Here is a 16,597-nt window from a genome sequence, read left to right on the forward strand (position 1 = left end):
ATGTTTATTGGGATGAAAATTATCCTATAAGTATAGTGATATTAGCTACCACCATACCAAATTTTATTTAGGCCCGTTCAGAAGTTTTCACGTGATGCCCGGACAGACAGACACAATAATTAAATAAAAATCTGTTTTGGACTCAGTATCGATTATAAAGTATCCCCCGGTATCAAAATTTTCAAAATATATTAGATGTACAGAAATATTCTAGTTACAGTTTAATATACCTAATTATAGAATTATATTATTTTAATTGAAAATTAATATTACTTTAAAACATGCAAGGCTGAGTAAGGTTGTAAGGTGCACATATTATTTTTTAATAATCCCAGTATTTAAATATATTGTGATTCTTACGTACCTACCTACTATTTTATTAAGTTTAAAAAATTTTTAACCTTTGAACTATACTATACTAGATACGAGAAATCTTCTGTTATTCGTTGAGATCCTTCATACATAATTAGAATACTTACCTTGTTCCCCAAAAATATATAGGTACATGAACAACGACGAAATATTCTTACCTACTGTTTTAATAAATACCTACTATGATTTTGATTACTTTACTCATATTTTGGAGTTGGTTAAAACAAATATAATAGGTTTCCCAAGGTATTTATTAATCGCTACGATCCAAAATATTTTATAATGCAGGCATTTTCAGGTAAATAGTAGGTACTTAATTTTTTTTTATTTAAATCTTTATTTATTTGGGACTTTTTTCCAACACCCAGGCCACATGCCAGGCCTATCATCGCTTAATTAACTGTGTAAAGTACAAACAACTTAATTATTATATTAATACCTACTTTAACAGAAACGTAACAGATATAATCTGTTATTGCTGCCTACGCAAAAATATCTCAACAGACCTGAAACTTTTTGTGGTCGGTTGAGAAAGAAGGCTCGTTAGAGCACCTACGTCAAATTGTTGATGTTGTATCTCCGCATAACATCTAGTCGCTCAAAATTGTATCTGCTACATTCCACCAGTACATTACCGCTGGACATTAACGTACCGCAAATATCGCAGTTGGCAGAAAGTAGGTACATAAAGTGAAATCAAACTAATATGTAAGAGATTGCTATTATAAGTTCGAAAGGCTCACGAGAGTACGTTTTTAGTATGTGTACGTACATTTTTTTATAATTTCCTACAAAAATACATCAGAAGAAATCACAAAACCATGGCCTATATAAATTGGATTTAATTGGATTTCGATAAGCAAACGTACACAAATTAACGCGGAAAAAAATGTTTGCGAAATCAAAGTTTACTCTCATACATACCACATGTCTGAAACATGGGAGATTAGAGCATTCAAATCAAATGCAGTTGTCCCATCCCGTATAATCAATGGGTTCAGAGGGGGCATACAGACTCATCTAAACCAATTATAAGCATTGATAATCGCCGATTGTTGTTTACTTTGAAGGGACGAGTAATATTCTAAGTCTATTTGAATGCTAAAAGTATTCTATTTGGTCAACTAAATACATCTTTTTTTGTTTAGCGCTGGAAAATGCATTAACGCATCTCTCCCGGGGACAGGTAAGAAATTATATAACCGGTTAACGGAAGGGTATGTGGGACTCGCTGACTCTTGGTCAGAATACTCTACTGGGTACTGGGTGGGTGGGTTTAGTAAAACCCAGCGGGACCGTTGACGCCATACAGAGACACAGAATCGTTTTCGCATGCTACTGTGGCATCCCTACGTTAAACCTGCATCCGTGGAACTCTGTTTACGGAGAGCCTATCCTTCAATTTTAATTTAATAATGAAACAAGTGAACGTCGCTAACAGACTCAAATCTATTTAATAGAATAAAGCGTAGCGTTACTAGTTTCTAAATAGAAATACTTCTATTATTTTTATACATCATAACAACAATGTATCTATACTAGGCCTATTTATATTTGTACCTATTCGAAAAGTGTCCTCAGAAACAATTATTCAATTAAGTTAGATATATCCTCACCATTTGAGTAGGAACCTACTAGTAATTTTACCAAAGAGTTTTGAGTTCGCCAAACTGCCATCCTGCACTCTGTTTTGTTCTGCACTCACTTCTACCAGAAAAGAGACCTCTGCATAGCAATGGGACGTTTAACTTACTTACTAACTACTTACTTAAGGCTTATTAAGTTACGAGTATGATGATAATTCATCATCATTTCAACCGACTACAGATCATAGGCCGGCCCACTACAGATCACAGGTCTACTTCCAGAATGAGAAGGGGTTAGAGCTGTCTACCACGCTGGCCCAATGCGGATTGGTGAACTCCATACACCTTTGAGAATATTATGGCATCATATGACTCTCAGACATGCAGATTTCCTCACGATGAGTCCTTCACCGATAAAGCAAGTGATATTTTAACTGCTTAGAACGCAAATAACTTAGAAAAGTTGGAGGTGCGTGCTGGGATACGAATTCGCCCGCCCGAAAGTGAAAGAAGTCCTGCCCACTGGGCTATCACCGCTCTTATTGATGATAATTACCTAAGCATAGCATATTGGAAAATGTATGTTTTGGTATGTACCTACCTACTTATTTATATATTTTTGTTATATCTTGGTTGTCTAGATAAATTATTATAAAATTAATAAGTCAGATATCTGGCTAATTGCGTTTTTAATTTCTTCAGGCCTACTAAAGCTATTTTGATAAAATTGGAAAAGTGCCTCATTATCCAAGAGTGACTTTTAAGAATTTAGAGGATTTCTTTAGTGAAGAGTAAAGATTGCTTCGAGTTAAGTAGATACCTACGTAGAAAAAATCTACTGGTATTTCGATGGGTAGGTATATATGTTTTCTTAAGGATTTTAAAGGAGACCAAATTTCAGAACAGTCAAAAAAAACCATCTGTTAATCTGAATGTATCACTCTTACTATACTAACTATTCAATTTGCATTACTATTACTCTGTATCAACCTTTCAATAAACTCTAATAAATTGTAATCGTAAATTAGTTTACAATCTCTATTATGAATACAAAACAACACTCTATCGTCCGTGCCGACTTACCAAGCTGCCCCATTCAAGAGAGGCATACGCAACAAAATCGAGATCAGTATAATGCCTACAACATTAATCCTATCCCATTGTTCGCCCCTGCAATATAGGGGGACAATGCACCGCCTTAAACCCCAAGTATAAAGTGCCAACACGCAAAATTAATACGCACCGCCCAAATAGAGTTAACGGCATAATTTTCTTTGCAACGCTAAGCACGCAATAATGCCTTTTCTCCGAAAAAAAATAGAGTTTTAAACTCTACTGTCTTTGTCAAATATCTTTATTCGTTGAACACAACCGTCCACGGAGTGGCATAGAAATAGAACTACGACTTAGGAGGGCTGTCCCAAAATAAATTAGCATAATAGCCAGGATTAAGAAGAAGAAAGTATATGTAGGTCACATATTAATTTTTTACCTTTTGCGTAAGCGTAGGGCTTCGGCTGCCCGGCACGCGCCTCGTAACTTTTCGAGAGTTATGTGCGTTTTTCATTTCAGCAATTAAATATCACTTGCTTTAACGGTGAAGGAAAACATCATGAGGTAACCTGCATGCCCTAGAGTTTTCCTAACGTTCTCAACGGCGTGTGAAGTCCATCAATCCGCACTTGGCTAGCGTGGTGGACTGCATAGTCAATAATCATCGCTTTAATAAAACTAACGGTTCCCGGGGATTTTTGTGAAAAACCTAAGAAAAAACGCGGACGAAGACACGGACAAAAGTTTTACCTATACCTACTCTATTATTTTTATTTTTTTATAACGCAAGTAATTTTTTTTTTAGTTTAAAAAAAATTAAATAACCCAATAAGAGCTTTTCTATAATGTATTGTTTGAATTAATGTAAATATTGTTTGGACGATAAGATAGTAAGAAAAAATTATAGTCTGTTTCACGGAATTTGTATAGAGACGCCAGTATGTGACTTCCTGACGCAGTTGTGAGCCCCGTGGGTTTAAGCGAGAGGTTCCGGGTACGATTTCCGGCAGCGGTAGTTTTATTTTTATTTCCCTTTTTGCTTCGGCTGATCTGGTGGGAGGCTTCGGCCGTGTCTACCACCCCACCGACAAAACCGTGCCGCTTTAGCGTTCCTGTTCGATGTCCCGTTGATGCCAATTATACCTATAGGTTTAATATTACTGTTTTACCTCCCTAACAGGTTAGCCCGTTACCATATTAGACTACATTATCACACTCAGGCAGTGGCGTGCACTGGGTTTCTTACCAGGGTATGCAAACAGCAGAAAAATTGCATAAAATGGCCAAAATCCTCCTCCTATACGACCTATATATAAATTTTAGGGAATGCAGTGCTTCTGTGCATGTATGAAGTGCACGCCACTGCACTCAGGTGATATTGCAGTCGAAGGCTAACTTGTAGTGGAATAAAAACAAAAAAAGGAAGGCAAGGGAGATTTTTATAGAGGGCCTTCTATAATCGATAGGGAAGACAAAACTGTTTTTTTTTTTTAATTTTTGACTGCCTGTCTCTATGTATCTTTGTCGCCTTCCATTTTCTGCGAGATTTCCAGGTTCTGCCCTCCCCTGGCCACCCCTTGGTACGCCCGTGGGCACCGTTATCAATAACTGTAATAAGAGTCCAAGACCTACTTCGTCTTGAGTCGAAGGAGTAAGAACAGACAATTTTTTGTACGAACCGGAAGGTTTTCGCTGCTGCCATGCTAGGCTTAGAATTCACGCACTGTTGAATAAACCAACGCCATCTATTGAAGAGTTATAATTTTCTTACCCATTTCAGTGTTCCGATCAACGCATGCTTTTATGGCGACAAAAGGATGACAAATTTGAAACCTCCCCATGACTCTCTTACTATTTTTATTGTATTGTAGGTAGTTACATTACCAGAACAATAATGCAAACAACGGTGTTTTATCAAAGGTATACCTGCTATGAGGGCAATACCGCGGTAGCAAGGTGCTAAGTTATCTTACAGTTACTAACAGTTTTATATTATACACCTTGTCGTCCCTAAAATAAAGATTATAACACTGAAAAAAAACGGTAACAATATTAAAATAATGATGCTTAAAGCGGTGGTAGTAAGCCACCTGTGGTGATAGGCCGGGCACGGAGCTCAAACTTGAGAACCAGTCTTCACCGTCATCAATACAGAATAGATAAGACCAAATGGTCTTCTACCTGCAAAGTTGTAGGGTGTAAGTAACATTTTTTATTTAGGTACCTACTTTGCATACATGTTTAGCTCCATTGGCCATACCTCCCTCCTATGAGTTATTTTGAAGACTCGAAGAACACACGAAGTTTAGTCAGATAGGGGAAAATGAGTCAAAAAGACACACATAGCTAAAAGTTAGTAATAAAAAGGCGACAAAGGCCCAACTTTGGGACGTGGGAAAAAATATAATAAAATATTTTGTAAATCATTTTGCAAAACTATTATTTGTTGTGTTGAGGAGTTATAGTTTTCTTACCCATTTCAGTGTTCCGATCAACGCATGCTTTTGTGTCGACAAAAGGATGACGTGTTTGACACCTCCCCATGTCGATCATCATCTTATATGCGATATAGATAGCAATAATCCACGTAGAAGTAGGTAATTTATTTAAAAATGGGGTGCGTATTAAAACAATGTAGTAATGGTTAATGCGATATTTATTAATAAATTTCACTGTAACCTCCTCAATCTATATGCACTTATAATCGAATAATAATTTATTTTACACTTATCTATGTTCAAACTAAATACATTACACACCTACGCCAACTTCCATATTGCATTTCAATGAAAATATAATATTATAGCATTTTTACAATGTATCCAAATATCAGAAATTGTGCTGTAACACTAAAACATAATTAATATAGTCTATTTTGTATACAATTCAATATTCAAATTTCGAATTATGTTCCCAAATATTTCACAACTGTTAAAAAATAAATACCTAACTAGTACCTACCTAGATTTTAATCACAGCAACATCTTAATTTATCCCAATAAATAACATAAATTAATTCGTTTCGAGGTGTACTATTGTAATTATCGAACATAACACATTACAAATACATACAAATAAGGGTTTATTCAGACATAACGGGGTCAGGGTTTTGGCAAACGAAACGAAACCGAAACGTGGCACTCGTGAGGGACTTGGTTCTGTTCACAAACTTGAATATCAGCATAAATATTCGTCTTGATCCCGCCCTGTAGGTGGACGTCGCGTGTTCCCAGTAGGAAAATAATATAGATATATTTTTATATTATAAAATCTACCTACTTATAAAATATCCTACTTGAAGTAAGGATAGAATTCTTTTTTCAGATTACATTTTCTTGGTAAAAATCGATTTTTCAATAAATTTGCTAAACAGCCATATTAATGTACCTAAATACAGTAAAAAAACAGGATGAAATAAAACGCATGGCAAACAAAGCAGTTCAACGGAATACAGTGACGTCAGAGTAACTTTTATTTTTGACAATCTTATAATGGCTTACTTCATGGCATAGTCTGGAACATATAATGGCAAGACACCCATGATATACGGTTAAGTTGTAAAAAACGTAACTTACAAACATTTTTTTTTCTTTCCGACTTAATACTAACGAGGCCCTGACCCTGACCCTGACATGTATGGCAAACCGCGAGTCTATTAATTTATATTTATGATACAAATATACAAACACGCTTCGTTTGTACCTATGACAAAAAAATTGCTGTCCCTTTGCAGGGGTGGAAAACAAATCGCCGTAACGAAGCTTATTGCTACGTTTTTCTCTATGGCATTAATATTTTGCACCCCCATTGCATACATCAAAGAAATAAAAGGGTTGAACTCGCAAAGGGCGTGGAACACTCAATTATTACAAACGTTGGCACTAACAATTTACATTTAATTTCATGTCGAGACGTAAAACGAACTGCAGAGGAGTCGACTTCCTCTACTCACCAATAGATGGCGCTTTAATATATATTTACAGCGCTTCCATTATTTTCTCTAACTTAATCGATCATACACAATGAAGCATGCTGCAAAAATGCACACTAGTTCATCAGCAAGCAAATAAGTAGGTATAACGAACGTATGTATATTGTATTTATTGTAGCAGCGCAACATAGCTCAAAGTGTACGACCATACTTACACCTACTTTTGAACATCATCAGTTGCTTAGCCGTTTTAAATACAAAAACTATACATAAATAAATACGTTGCACCATGGAACACTGATAAATAACCACTGGGTATTGTATTGCATAAAATAATCACTATTTTTTTACAGTTCGACTGTTTATGACACAGAGTTGTTCTCTTGCATATCTCCCGCCAAAACAGCGCTATCATGACCGGCTGTCATGTTAAGAGCGTTCATAGACAAGTGGGAGTCGGCGTAGTTGTGCGCTATATCGCCGCTAGATGGCAACTCCGGTACATTGGTCGGGTTCTCAGGCATCGAGAGCAGTCGATGCGGGAACCCGAATAGCTGAGATCACTGAAGCCGTCCCCAGTAATTCGACGCGAGGTCCGGCCCCTGCGAAGGTATTTGCACGGGGACGCTTACACCCGCCGATATCACACCTACGAAAGAGGGGAAGCAACATTATTAAACAGTATTTAATTTGAATACTTTTGCACACTTCCCAAAACTTAATTGAAGTTCTTAAATGGAATTCTAATATGTATACAATGTTACGAAGTGCTTTATTAATGCAGACCAACATTTTCTCATTCCACTATAAAAAGTATTATATATATATATTTTTTTTTATTAACGATAGGCCAACGCTTGACGACAATCATGCCCGTTAGAAAGCAAAGATGAGGTTTAGGTTAGTATGTGTGTTCCTTTAACAAACATAATAAGTAGATGATATAAAATAACTGCCATGTTCCATAAAAACTACTTCGTTAACATTTCAAAAAACACCTGGACTTTATTACTCATCATTTATCATCATGAACCCATGAATTACAGGGCCTCCCCTCATAGAAATGGGATAGGTTTGGCCGTAGTCCACCACGTCTATAAATAACATGAGACCTCACAGCCGTACAGGTTTACTCACTTTTATTACCACTTCAAGTTACGTGATGATGCAGCCTAAGATGAGCAGGCTAACCTGTTAGGTGTTTGGCAGTTATATCAACCCCATACTTTTAATCTGTTTCTAAATGGCATCGTCTCGTTGCGCTTAATCGTTTTGCGATACGTCTTTGTCGCTAAGGTTGTGACCGTACATCTTCCATCATCTTTAAAACAAAAGTTATTTTCGCAGTAGTACTAGAAGGCACCAGACACATTTTTATTAAGTTGCCCATCCCCGTGACTCAGAGAGTAGAAAGTACTACTCAAAGACTCAGAGAGTAGAAAGTACTACTAAAAGACTCAAAGATTAGTATGCGAAAGGGGGCCTAACACACTGACGATGATCCCATAATGATAACGACCTTATTAGAATAATTAACAATTTGGTTTTTCTTGCAGTAATAATATGAAGTACCGACTGTACCGACCTAGACAGCTGTTATCTAAATTATAACCTAAGTAGATAAGTTTTGTGTGAGGTATAGATTGTAGAGGCGTGAACTTTTAAGGACAATCCATTTAAATACTTACCTAACCCAGTTAGTTAAGCAGACATTTAGCAAGCGGGTGTGCTAATGAAATTACCCATAATTTTAGTCAATTGAATTACAATTAACTTTTTATTTAATTTAAAGAAACCAGCCTACTTAAGCATCTATAGGTTTCGGTATCTGTGCGAATACTTGACATTACCAAGTTATTAGGAAAGCAAATTCCGTGAGCTGAAATCCTTCAACATTGTATTATAAGTATTCGGCTAATCCGTACATGCCTAGATAGGTATTATAAATGGACACCCACAGCTAATAATGCTTGTTCATTCGCATATGGATAGCTTCATGACTGTATATTATAACAGGCGAACCTACGTCCAGATACACAGATTGTGTGTAATAAACTGAATGCAATCGGAATCCTATTAGACATATTAGGGCTGAGTATTGATACATGACGTTAATAGGTTTCGCATTAGATTATGGAATATGAGGAAATTTGACCGAGACGTAGGTAAATTGTTCGTAATATTATAATATCAAGTATTTTGTAACTTTTGATGAAAATTTCTTATTTTGTTAATTTCAACACGCACGGTTCTAAGCAATATTAATTTATTTATTTGAAGGAGTGCTATTTGACCAAAGTAGAAATAAAGAGCTCTGCAGAGCTATACCTATAGCTCAATGAGTCGTGAAGTTAAATATAAAGTTAAACTTTTTGGATGGATTGAAGTCTTAAAATTCTGAAATGATTGCCGTTCACTAGAAAAAAAAGCAGCAGAGAGATTTGGAAAAAATACGCATAGACAATAACGTTTCTATGTTAAAGTACATATAAACCTTGGAAACCACGTCGCAGAAATGTGTACTACATGTACACATTTCTGCGTGTACATGTAGTACACATTTCTGCGACGAGTAAATAAAAAAATATTGAAAATAAATTAGCATAAAAAATATTTATGATATTATCTACAAATTTATCGAAGCATACCTAACATCATCACCAGTGTGTGTATCTTTCTAAAGAATAGGTACCAACGATTAAAAAAAAAATCGAGAAAACCTTTGTATTTTTGGTACTTATAAGTAATTTTATTTCATTTTTAATATTGGAAACCTAAGACGTAAACAACATGTGCCTACGTGTATTAAATTGTTATTATCAATATTTGTCATTTACGATATCCATAGCATGATGACAATATTGCAAGCATACGTAGAGATAACACGATTGTGTATTATGAACTGAATGCAATCTGAATCCCATTAGGGCATATTGCTGACTGATACATGATGTTAATATCGTAGGTAGGTATTAGATTTTGGCTTGTGATGGAATTTGATTGATGCTTATGATTTAGCAACCTTGTGCACACTGTTGTTCATAACATGTGTTATAAAGATATAATTTTATTGATTTGTTAATTTGATAACTAACTCTGCATCTTATTTATAAAAACTAACTCGTTGGTTGGTAGGAGCGACGGGGTATTATACCTAAGTATGAAGAGTCTGTGTATGTATGTGTGTCTGAGTGTAGGTCTGTGGCATCGTATTTTCTGATCGCATGAAACGAATATGATTTTGTTTTTAATGTGAATTAGCTGGCTAGCATTCTTAACTATCTCTGACGAAAATTGGTCCAAGATGGCTGCCACCTCAAATTGGCAGATATTTTTTTTAAAACTCCCTCATTATGGGTATCAAATTACAGAGCTTGACTAGCAGAGTACTATACACTATAAATTTTTTTCAAAACTCACTTAATATGTCACATCAAATCAATAGGCTTGACTAGAAAAATAATACATACCTACTATGTAAAAAATCGGGGGTTTTAAAATTTTATATTTGTATATTAGTAATATTTTAACTAAGAACACAAACGGTAAACATCTTGCTTAAACCACACTAACATTTATTAACTAATCGCCCTCTTTTGAATTACTGTTAAATAATAATGTCATGTTCTTAAACTAAAATTGAATCGATTCTATCCGTGCAAAATAGACTATTACTTTCAACATCGTTTACTATGAACATGGGTGAGGCTATCACCTTATTTATAACCGTCTGGCTTCACTACATAATTCTATATTTTACCCCTACCGCGTGCGAGCTCGCGATAACATTTTCCGTTCCGTCGTGAAGGGGTACCGTTTACATTCATTACACGATATTATCGCCTTTAAACAGCCCCGCCGAGACTCGTTTAGTCAATGGTCTGTGTCTATGACCGCCCTCTTGTTTATGATATACGTTGAGATGTTGAGTTTATTGCTACATATTTCCTAAAATAGTTACCTATTTTCTTATAAGTGTAACGCATATAGGTAAGATAGTAAATTACAAAAAATTAACCACATTCATCTGATTTAACAGGTGCTTTTCCTTTTTCCGTCTCTGTACCCGATAAATTAAGTTTTTAACCTTTTTGAAGGTATACTACTTCTAGCGCGTTAGGGTAAAATGGTGAGAGTAAATTTTTACTATGCGCGCTTTGACTTTCAATAATTCCAACAATTCCTTTTTTCTGTTGTTAGTGTTGTTTTTTCTACAAACATAGAGTAAGGCGAATGATAATATTTTTGAAAAGATTTTTATCTTGTTACGCCAAAGAAGTATAAATTCTAACGCGTGTACATAAGTACACACATATTTTTTTTTGTTTTGGGGGGGAATCGGGTGTTATGTGGGATTTTCACCCATTAATTGTAAAGAACTTCGGTGGCCATTCTCGGCATATATTTGGGAGGCTCCGGGACCTCCTAAGAACGCACGCAATTCCGTCTGATCAAGTTTTTAACCCTAAAATTATCTGTTTTTGTCATTGAACTATCTTACGTATCCTACAATTAGGGTTTTATGGAAACGGTAATGTATAATTTGGTAATTTATCTCATAGGAACTATATGTTTAACTTATACTAAATGTTGTTCGCTTGCCAAATAGTAAAAAAAATGAAAATATTTTCGTTACGTAAAAGATGATTCAATTATTAGTGTTTGTAATGAGAGCGCTAAAGTTTTTAGAATGGTAAAAGACTGACGTTCAAATGCGAAAAGTGGAACAAATCCGTATTATTTAATGCCGCACGAAGCTGGAAATGCACCCGTCGAAAGAGCGTAAAAGAGTAAATGAAACGAGAGCGTGCATTTTGAATTGTGAAAAACTCTTTTGTTTGCCGCTACTGCTGAAAACTCTGCAGTGGAACAATGCGAACGCCCCAAACAACAATAATTCATACCGCTTTCCGCCACCTACGGCTAAAAATGTCCGCCACATGATATATAATATCAAGTGGAAAAGTTATAGCTTTTTAAAACAATGGAAACGCCAGCGCCCCGCGGTTTGTTCTTTTTCTGAATACTAATAAATCTACGATGTTTATGTTTCTTTTTACCGTTTTGGCTGCGAACATCGTAAAAATATATTCAAAGACCCACATGTGTTCCGTTGTTAATTTCCACAATGACATTGTACAAATACATAGAGTATCTGCGTTTATTCAATTCTGCCGTTTGTTAACAAAAGAATTCGATATTCAAAATCAATTTAAAAGCCATTTGTAAGGAACAGACAACGGCAAATCCAATCGAGGCGCGCGCTCCTATTTTTTCCACTTTTTCCTCTTATTTTTTTGTTTCCCCGTCATGTCGCGGTCTTGTGAGCCAGACGCCCCTTGCTCTTGAGTCAGCGTTTTTTACATTTTATTACGAAGTTGGTAAATATTTTTCAAGGCTTGATTTCGCCGATTTTGTAACGTTTTCAAGCAAACCGTACACATTTTACTTGTAGTCTTTTGAATTGAATTCGCTTTTAATCTCCAAATGCGTTGCAATTCCTTTTGAATTAAATTTCTTAAAGGGATGTACTTTGCCTTTAATGCAAAGGGCGTACGCCTTAATTATATCTTATTTATGTTATTACAGTTTTCTTTCATGTTGCTCTTAAAAGAGCTTACACTTTCAAATGATTTATACTGTAACCAGATTCAAATCAAGATAAAAGTTTAATAAAGATCTCTATTGTAATAATTTATTATCTACTTTTACTTCTATTAGGTACCTACTGTAACTATAACAAAGTGAGTGTACGTTATTGAAGAACTAATTACAATATAACATTCTTATTCTTTTTTAAAACAGGGATGTTGTTTAAAGTTGACTACTTTGCAAGGCAAGGCCAACGAGAAAAGCTATGGAATGTAATTTTTTTTTATTACAAATGAAAGAAAGGACAGATGTACTACCTGTCCTTTCCTTCGCGCAGTCCAACCTAGGGACACACGTTGGTCTGTTTTAATGAAGCACTATCGAAAAGTGACCCTAAAAAAATCTCATCATCATCACCCTAAGCCTATAAACGTCCTACTGTAGGGAAAAGACCTCACAGAAAGAACGAGATATACTTGGAGCTTAGACCGACCACGCTATTTAATGCGAGATGGCGGGCTGTGTGGTTACCATCACATGTAAGATATAACTACTGAGAAGACGAGGGCTTTGCGTCACTTCATGGCGCGGTGGAAACTGGCAATTTCTTAGCGTTGTGCTACACAGTCAGAAAACTCATTAGCTTACTAAAGAATTATCTGGATCAAATGTATGGACCTTAATAAAAAATTCAGCTGCTGTATTATTCAAAAAACGACTTGAATTATTTTACACAACGTTGCATATTTATGTAAATATGTGTAGCCGTAGTTTTCGAGGTTCAGCTATAAATATATAAACAAGGTTTAAACTTACCAGTACTACCTGCCGTTTGTGGTTGTGAGTAGGCAGCGTGCTGCTGATGTGCGGCAGGTGCTCTGGAGTACCCCCCACTGCCAAGCACGTCTCCAAACATGTACGGGTACCCGCTGTCCCGTTGTTGCAGACATGACGATGACAAACCGCCCGACATCGAACTGTCAAAAAAGTTAGGCACTGTTACTATTGGCGGGAATAAGAAAAGAAAAAGTCTATCGTCTATGGTTTATACTTAAACTATAATGTATGAAATGATTCACTCGTGGTTTTTTCTGTTAAAATTATCGTCCTTTTAACTAAAAGACAGCGATCAAATTCCATTTGTCCCACTCAGTGGCGTGCATAGAGGGTATGCACAGGGTATGCAGATGATATAAAATGAAGAAAATATCCAGTACGAGTCATAAAAAAACTTAAGGATAGGCATTGCAAAAGTTATAAAAAACCTACCCTTAAGTATTCATAACTCGTACTGGAGATTATCTTTATTATGTATCATCTGCATACCCTGTGCATACCCTCTATTCACGCCACTGCAGTTTCATTAAGTTTTGGATAGTCACAATTTTAAATAGCTTTCCTTAAGATTTTAACTATCAAATGCTAATGTTTTTTTTTTATTTCGACTGGTAGTTACAGTAAGGTAGAACGTATTACAATTAAACAAAAAAATAAAATGTGCAGCTTTATCATTAAATAAAAAAACACAATTACTTTGGTGCAAACGGACAAAGCCAGAAAATCATAAAAACGTCACGTAGCCTTTATTAGTTAAGTACTACCTACAAATTGCAATATCAATAAGTTACATGATAAAGTTTTAAACTAAACCGAAAGAGGTAGTCACTCAACTTTACTAAGTTCACTAAGTAATTTGCCTCGACAAAGGGTAAAGCCCGTAGATTCACTATTAAAAATCAATCCAAGTGGAAAGTCGGCGACCTTCGGCGTTCAACTTCGGAGAGTCTCGGTGCAGTGGCGGGAAACGCAAGGAGACGTGATCTTTGCCGCTCGAGTTCTCATAGTTTGATTAGTCTTTCCACTTGATAATAGATGGCGTAAAGACACTTATATGTTTCTCTACTTTGCGTTTTCGCCTTCGGAAAGATTTGATTGATATTATTATTTATCTAAGCTTTTAAAAAACTTATTTTGCATATTGTAGACATATTATCATATCAACACAGGGATTAAATTACCTAGTTACTATTATAGGTTTGCAAATAGGTAGTTAAAATCATTGAAGGCGTTATTAAATGATAAAAGTAATAAAACGAAATAACTCCAACGTCCAAATTTGATTGCCTATTTTAATAGCTAGCCTTCTAAAAGTTTTGATTAATAATACTTAAAAGCAACTCATTAAGCAGGTAGAGAGTTGGGCACACCTCTCCGTTGGCATTATTATAGTAAAGAGAGTATATTTTTGTGTACGTATCGCGTATGATTACAATGGTTTGTGTTATGGCACTCCAGTGTTACGAAATAATCTGGAACATCTCTCCGCTGGAGCTGGTAACTTCCTAAAGAGAGTTGTTTCTGCCGATGGGCTATTTAATGGCACCAGAACTATTCGTCCCTCGGGGAGAATTTCAATCAACTCTCTTCTTCTCAAGTTTTTTTTTAAATTAAGAATTTTTTTAATGATGTCTCCCGTGGTAGATCTCAATAGCTTCATAAAGAACTTTAGCTACGTGAAAAAAGAGCAGAAGAGCTGATAAGTTGAGAAGAGATAGATAGCCATATTATCTCAGATAGCTGTGCAACTTCTTTCTAATAGCTGTGCAACATAATTGGAATCAAGAAAGATGTTTCCTATACGTACGTAGATAACGTAACGATAGATTAAGAGCTGTATATGGAATTGAAGTTACTGTCAAGAGTTTAGTGGGTGAAGTGAGCGGAGATATACCTTGACTCCATTTTGTTTTTGGAATAAAAGAAGAGAGCTGTTTCTTGATGTGTCACACCCTTGATGGTCAATCTAAAGCTGAAGTAACGAAGTCACTGTCACATCAGTGGAGAAGGAGGGAAAATTCTCGCTTGGCTACAAACTCTAATAGGGTCGTTTCTGACCTAAACGGAGTCCAAGTTATCAATAACTCTAGAGCTGTATATTGGTAAAACAGCACGTGACTTGAGTGGAGAAACAAAGCAATCTTTACATTGCCTGTGTAACTTCAGGCAGTTATTTCTTACCTATACGTATCCCCCATGGTAGCGATGGGTTGAGGTATGGGGCTGTACATAGAATTGAAGCCTCCGTTGAGGGGTAAGCGTGCGGGCGGCGCGGGGGGAGAAGCGGGTGCGTCTCTTCTTTGGCTGCGCAACTTTTCTTCACGGCGCCATTTCGCGCGTCGGTTAGAAAACCAGACCTGTTGATAAAAGAAAAATATTTTAAATTATTAATAATATTAGTTAAGCACATTAATTTTAATTTTATTTAGATACCTTACAGATCCAGAGATTAAGGATGAAAATATTTTTGTTTAGTCAGTGAAAAAAAAAGGTAAATAGCCCAAAACTCCACAGCCTTAAAAGGTAGGTAATTATAGAAAGTAAGTTCTATCATAATAATATAAATAACTGCGGAAGTTTCCCTCAACGAACTACGATTCATCCAAGATGAGATCCAGTGAAAATAGCAATTAATTGGACCGTAGACAATATTGTGACATTGAACTGCGTGGAACGGAACGCTATCCGGAAGCAGCGCTCACGTGCGCGTCACTTCCGCCGACATGGCGTCTGCAATATGGCGCCCTTTCCCGCGCTTTCCAAAGGCGGGATTCGTCGAGTAACGTTGAATACTGATATTTATTATTATTAAATATGCCAAGTTGTATTTGCGATAAATCTTATAGTATGGAGTACCCAGATATTTTCTTTACTAAAATGTTTTAAGAAACTTGCTGGAGTAAATTCACAGTATTACAGTCGGGCTAAATCTTTGATTGCAACACTATGGTTACGTGCCTTTATTATAAAAGCGAAAGTGTGAAATTCGATTAATCATTGTTTACCTAGGTCTATTTTACTACTAGATATAATATGGCCAACAGGGTTTGGGCACATAGATAGTTTGTATTCCGCAAAAGGTAGGTTACTTTTTATCTTGGAAAAACAGAACATTTCGTAGATTACCTAATAAAAATAATCCTTGGTATGAAGTTTGGTATACTTAGTTCTCGCAAAATAAGTAGACCGATTTGAAATTGCAACACGACGGTTTGGATAGGTACGA

The 16,597-nt window shown here is 35.9% G+C and overlaps 1 protein-coding gene across 1 annotated transcript in view; it reads right to left on the reverse strand.

Annotated features, from left to right (window-relative positions):
- Window positions 1-7,426: 7,426 nt before the first annotated feature.
- Window positions 7,427-16,597, reverse strand: part of LOC120625074 (paired box protein Pax-6) — an 84,708-nt gene continuing 75,537 nt past the window's right edge. Inside the window, exons 8-10 of the mRNA XM_039891989.1 lie at window positions 15,553-15,728; window positions 13,351-13,511; window positions 7,427-7,591 (exon numbers count right to left, since the gene is read on the reverse strand). Of these exons, the coding sequence (XP_039747923.1) occupies window positions 7,503-7,591; window positions 13,351-13,511; window positions 15,553-15,728 (426 nt within the window). The 3' untranslated portion in view covers window positions 7,427-7,502. The remainder of the gene's footprint in view (window positions 7,592-13,350; window positions 13,512-15,552; window positions 15,729-16,597) is intronic.

Source organism: Pararge aegeria, chromosome 7 (genome assembly GCF_905163445.1).
Source record: "Pararge aegeria chromosome 7, ilParAegt1.1, whole genome shotgun sequence".
NCBI classification, from domain to species: Eukaryota; Metazoa; Arthropoda; class Insecta; order Lepidoptera; family Nymphalidae; genus Pararge; species Pararge aegeria.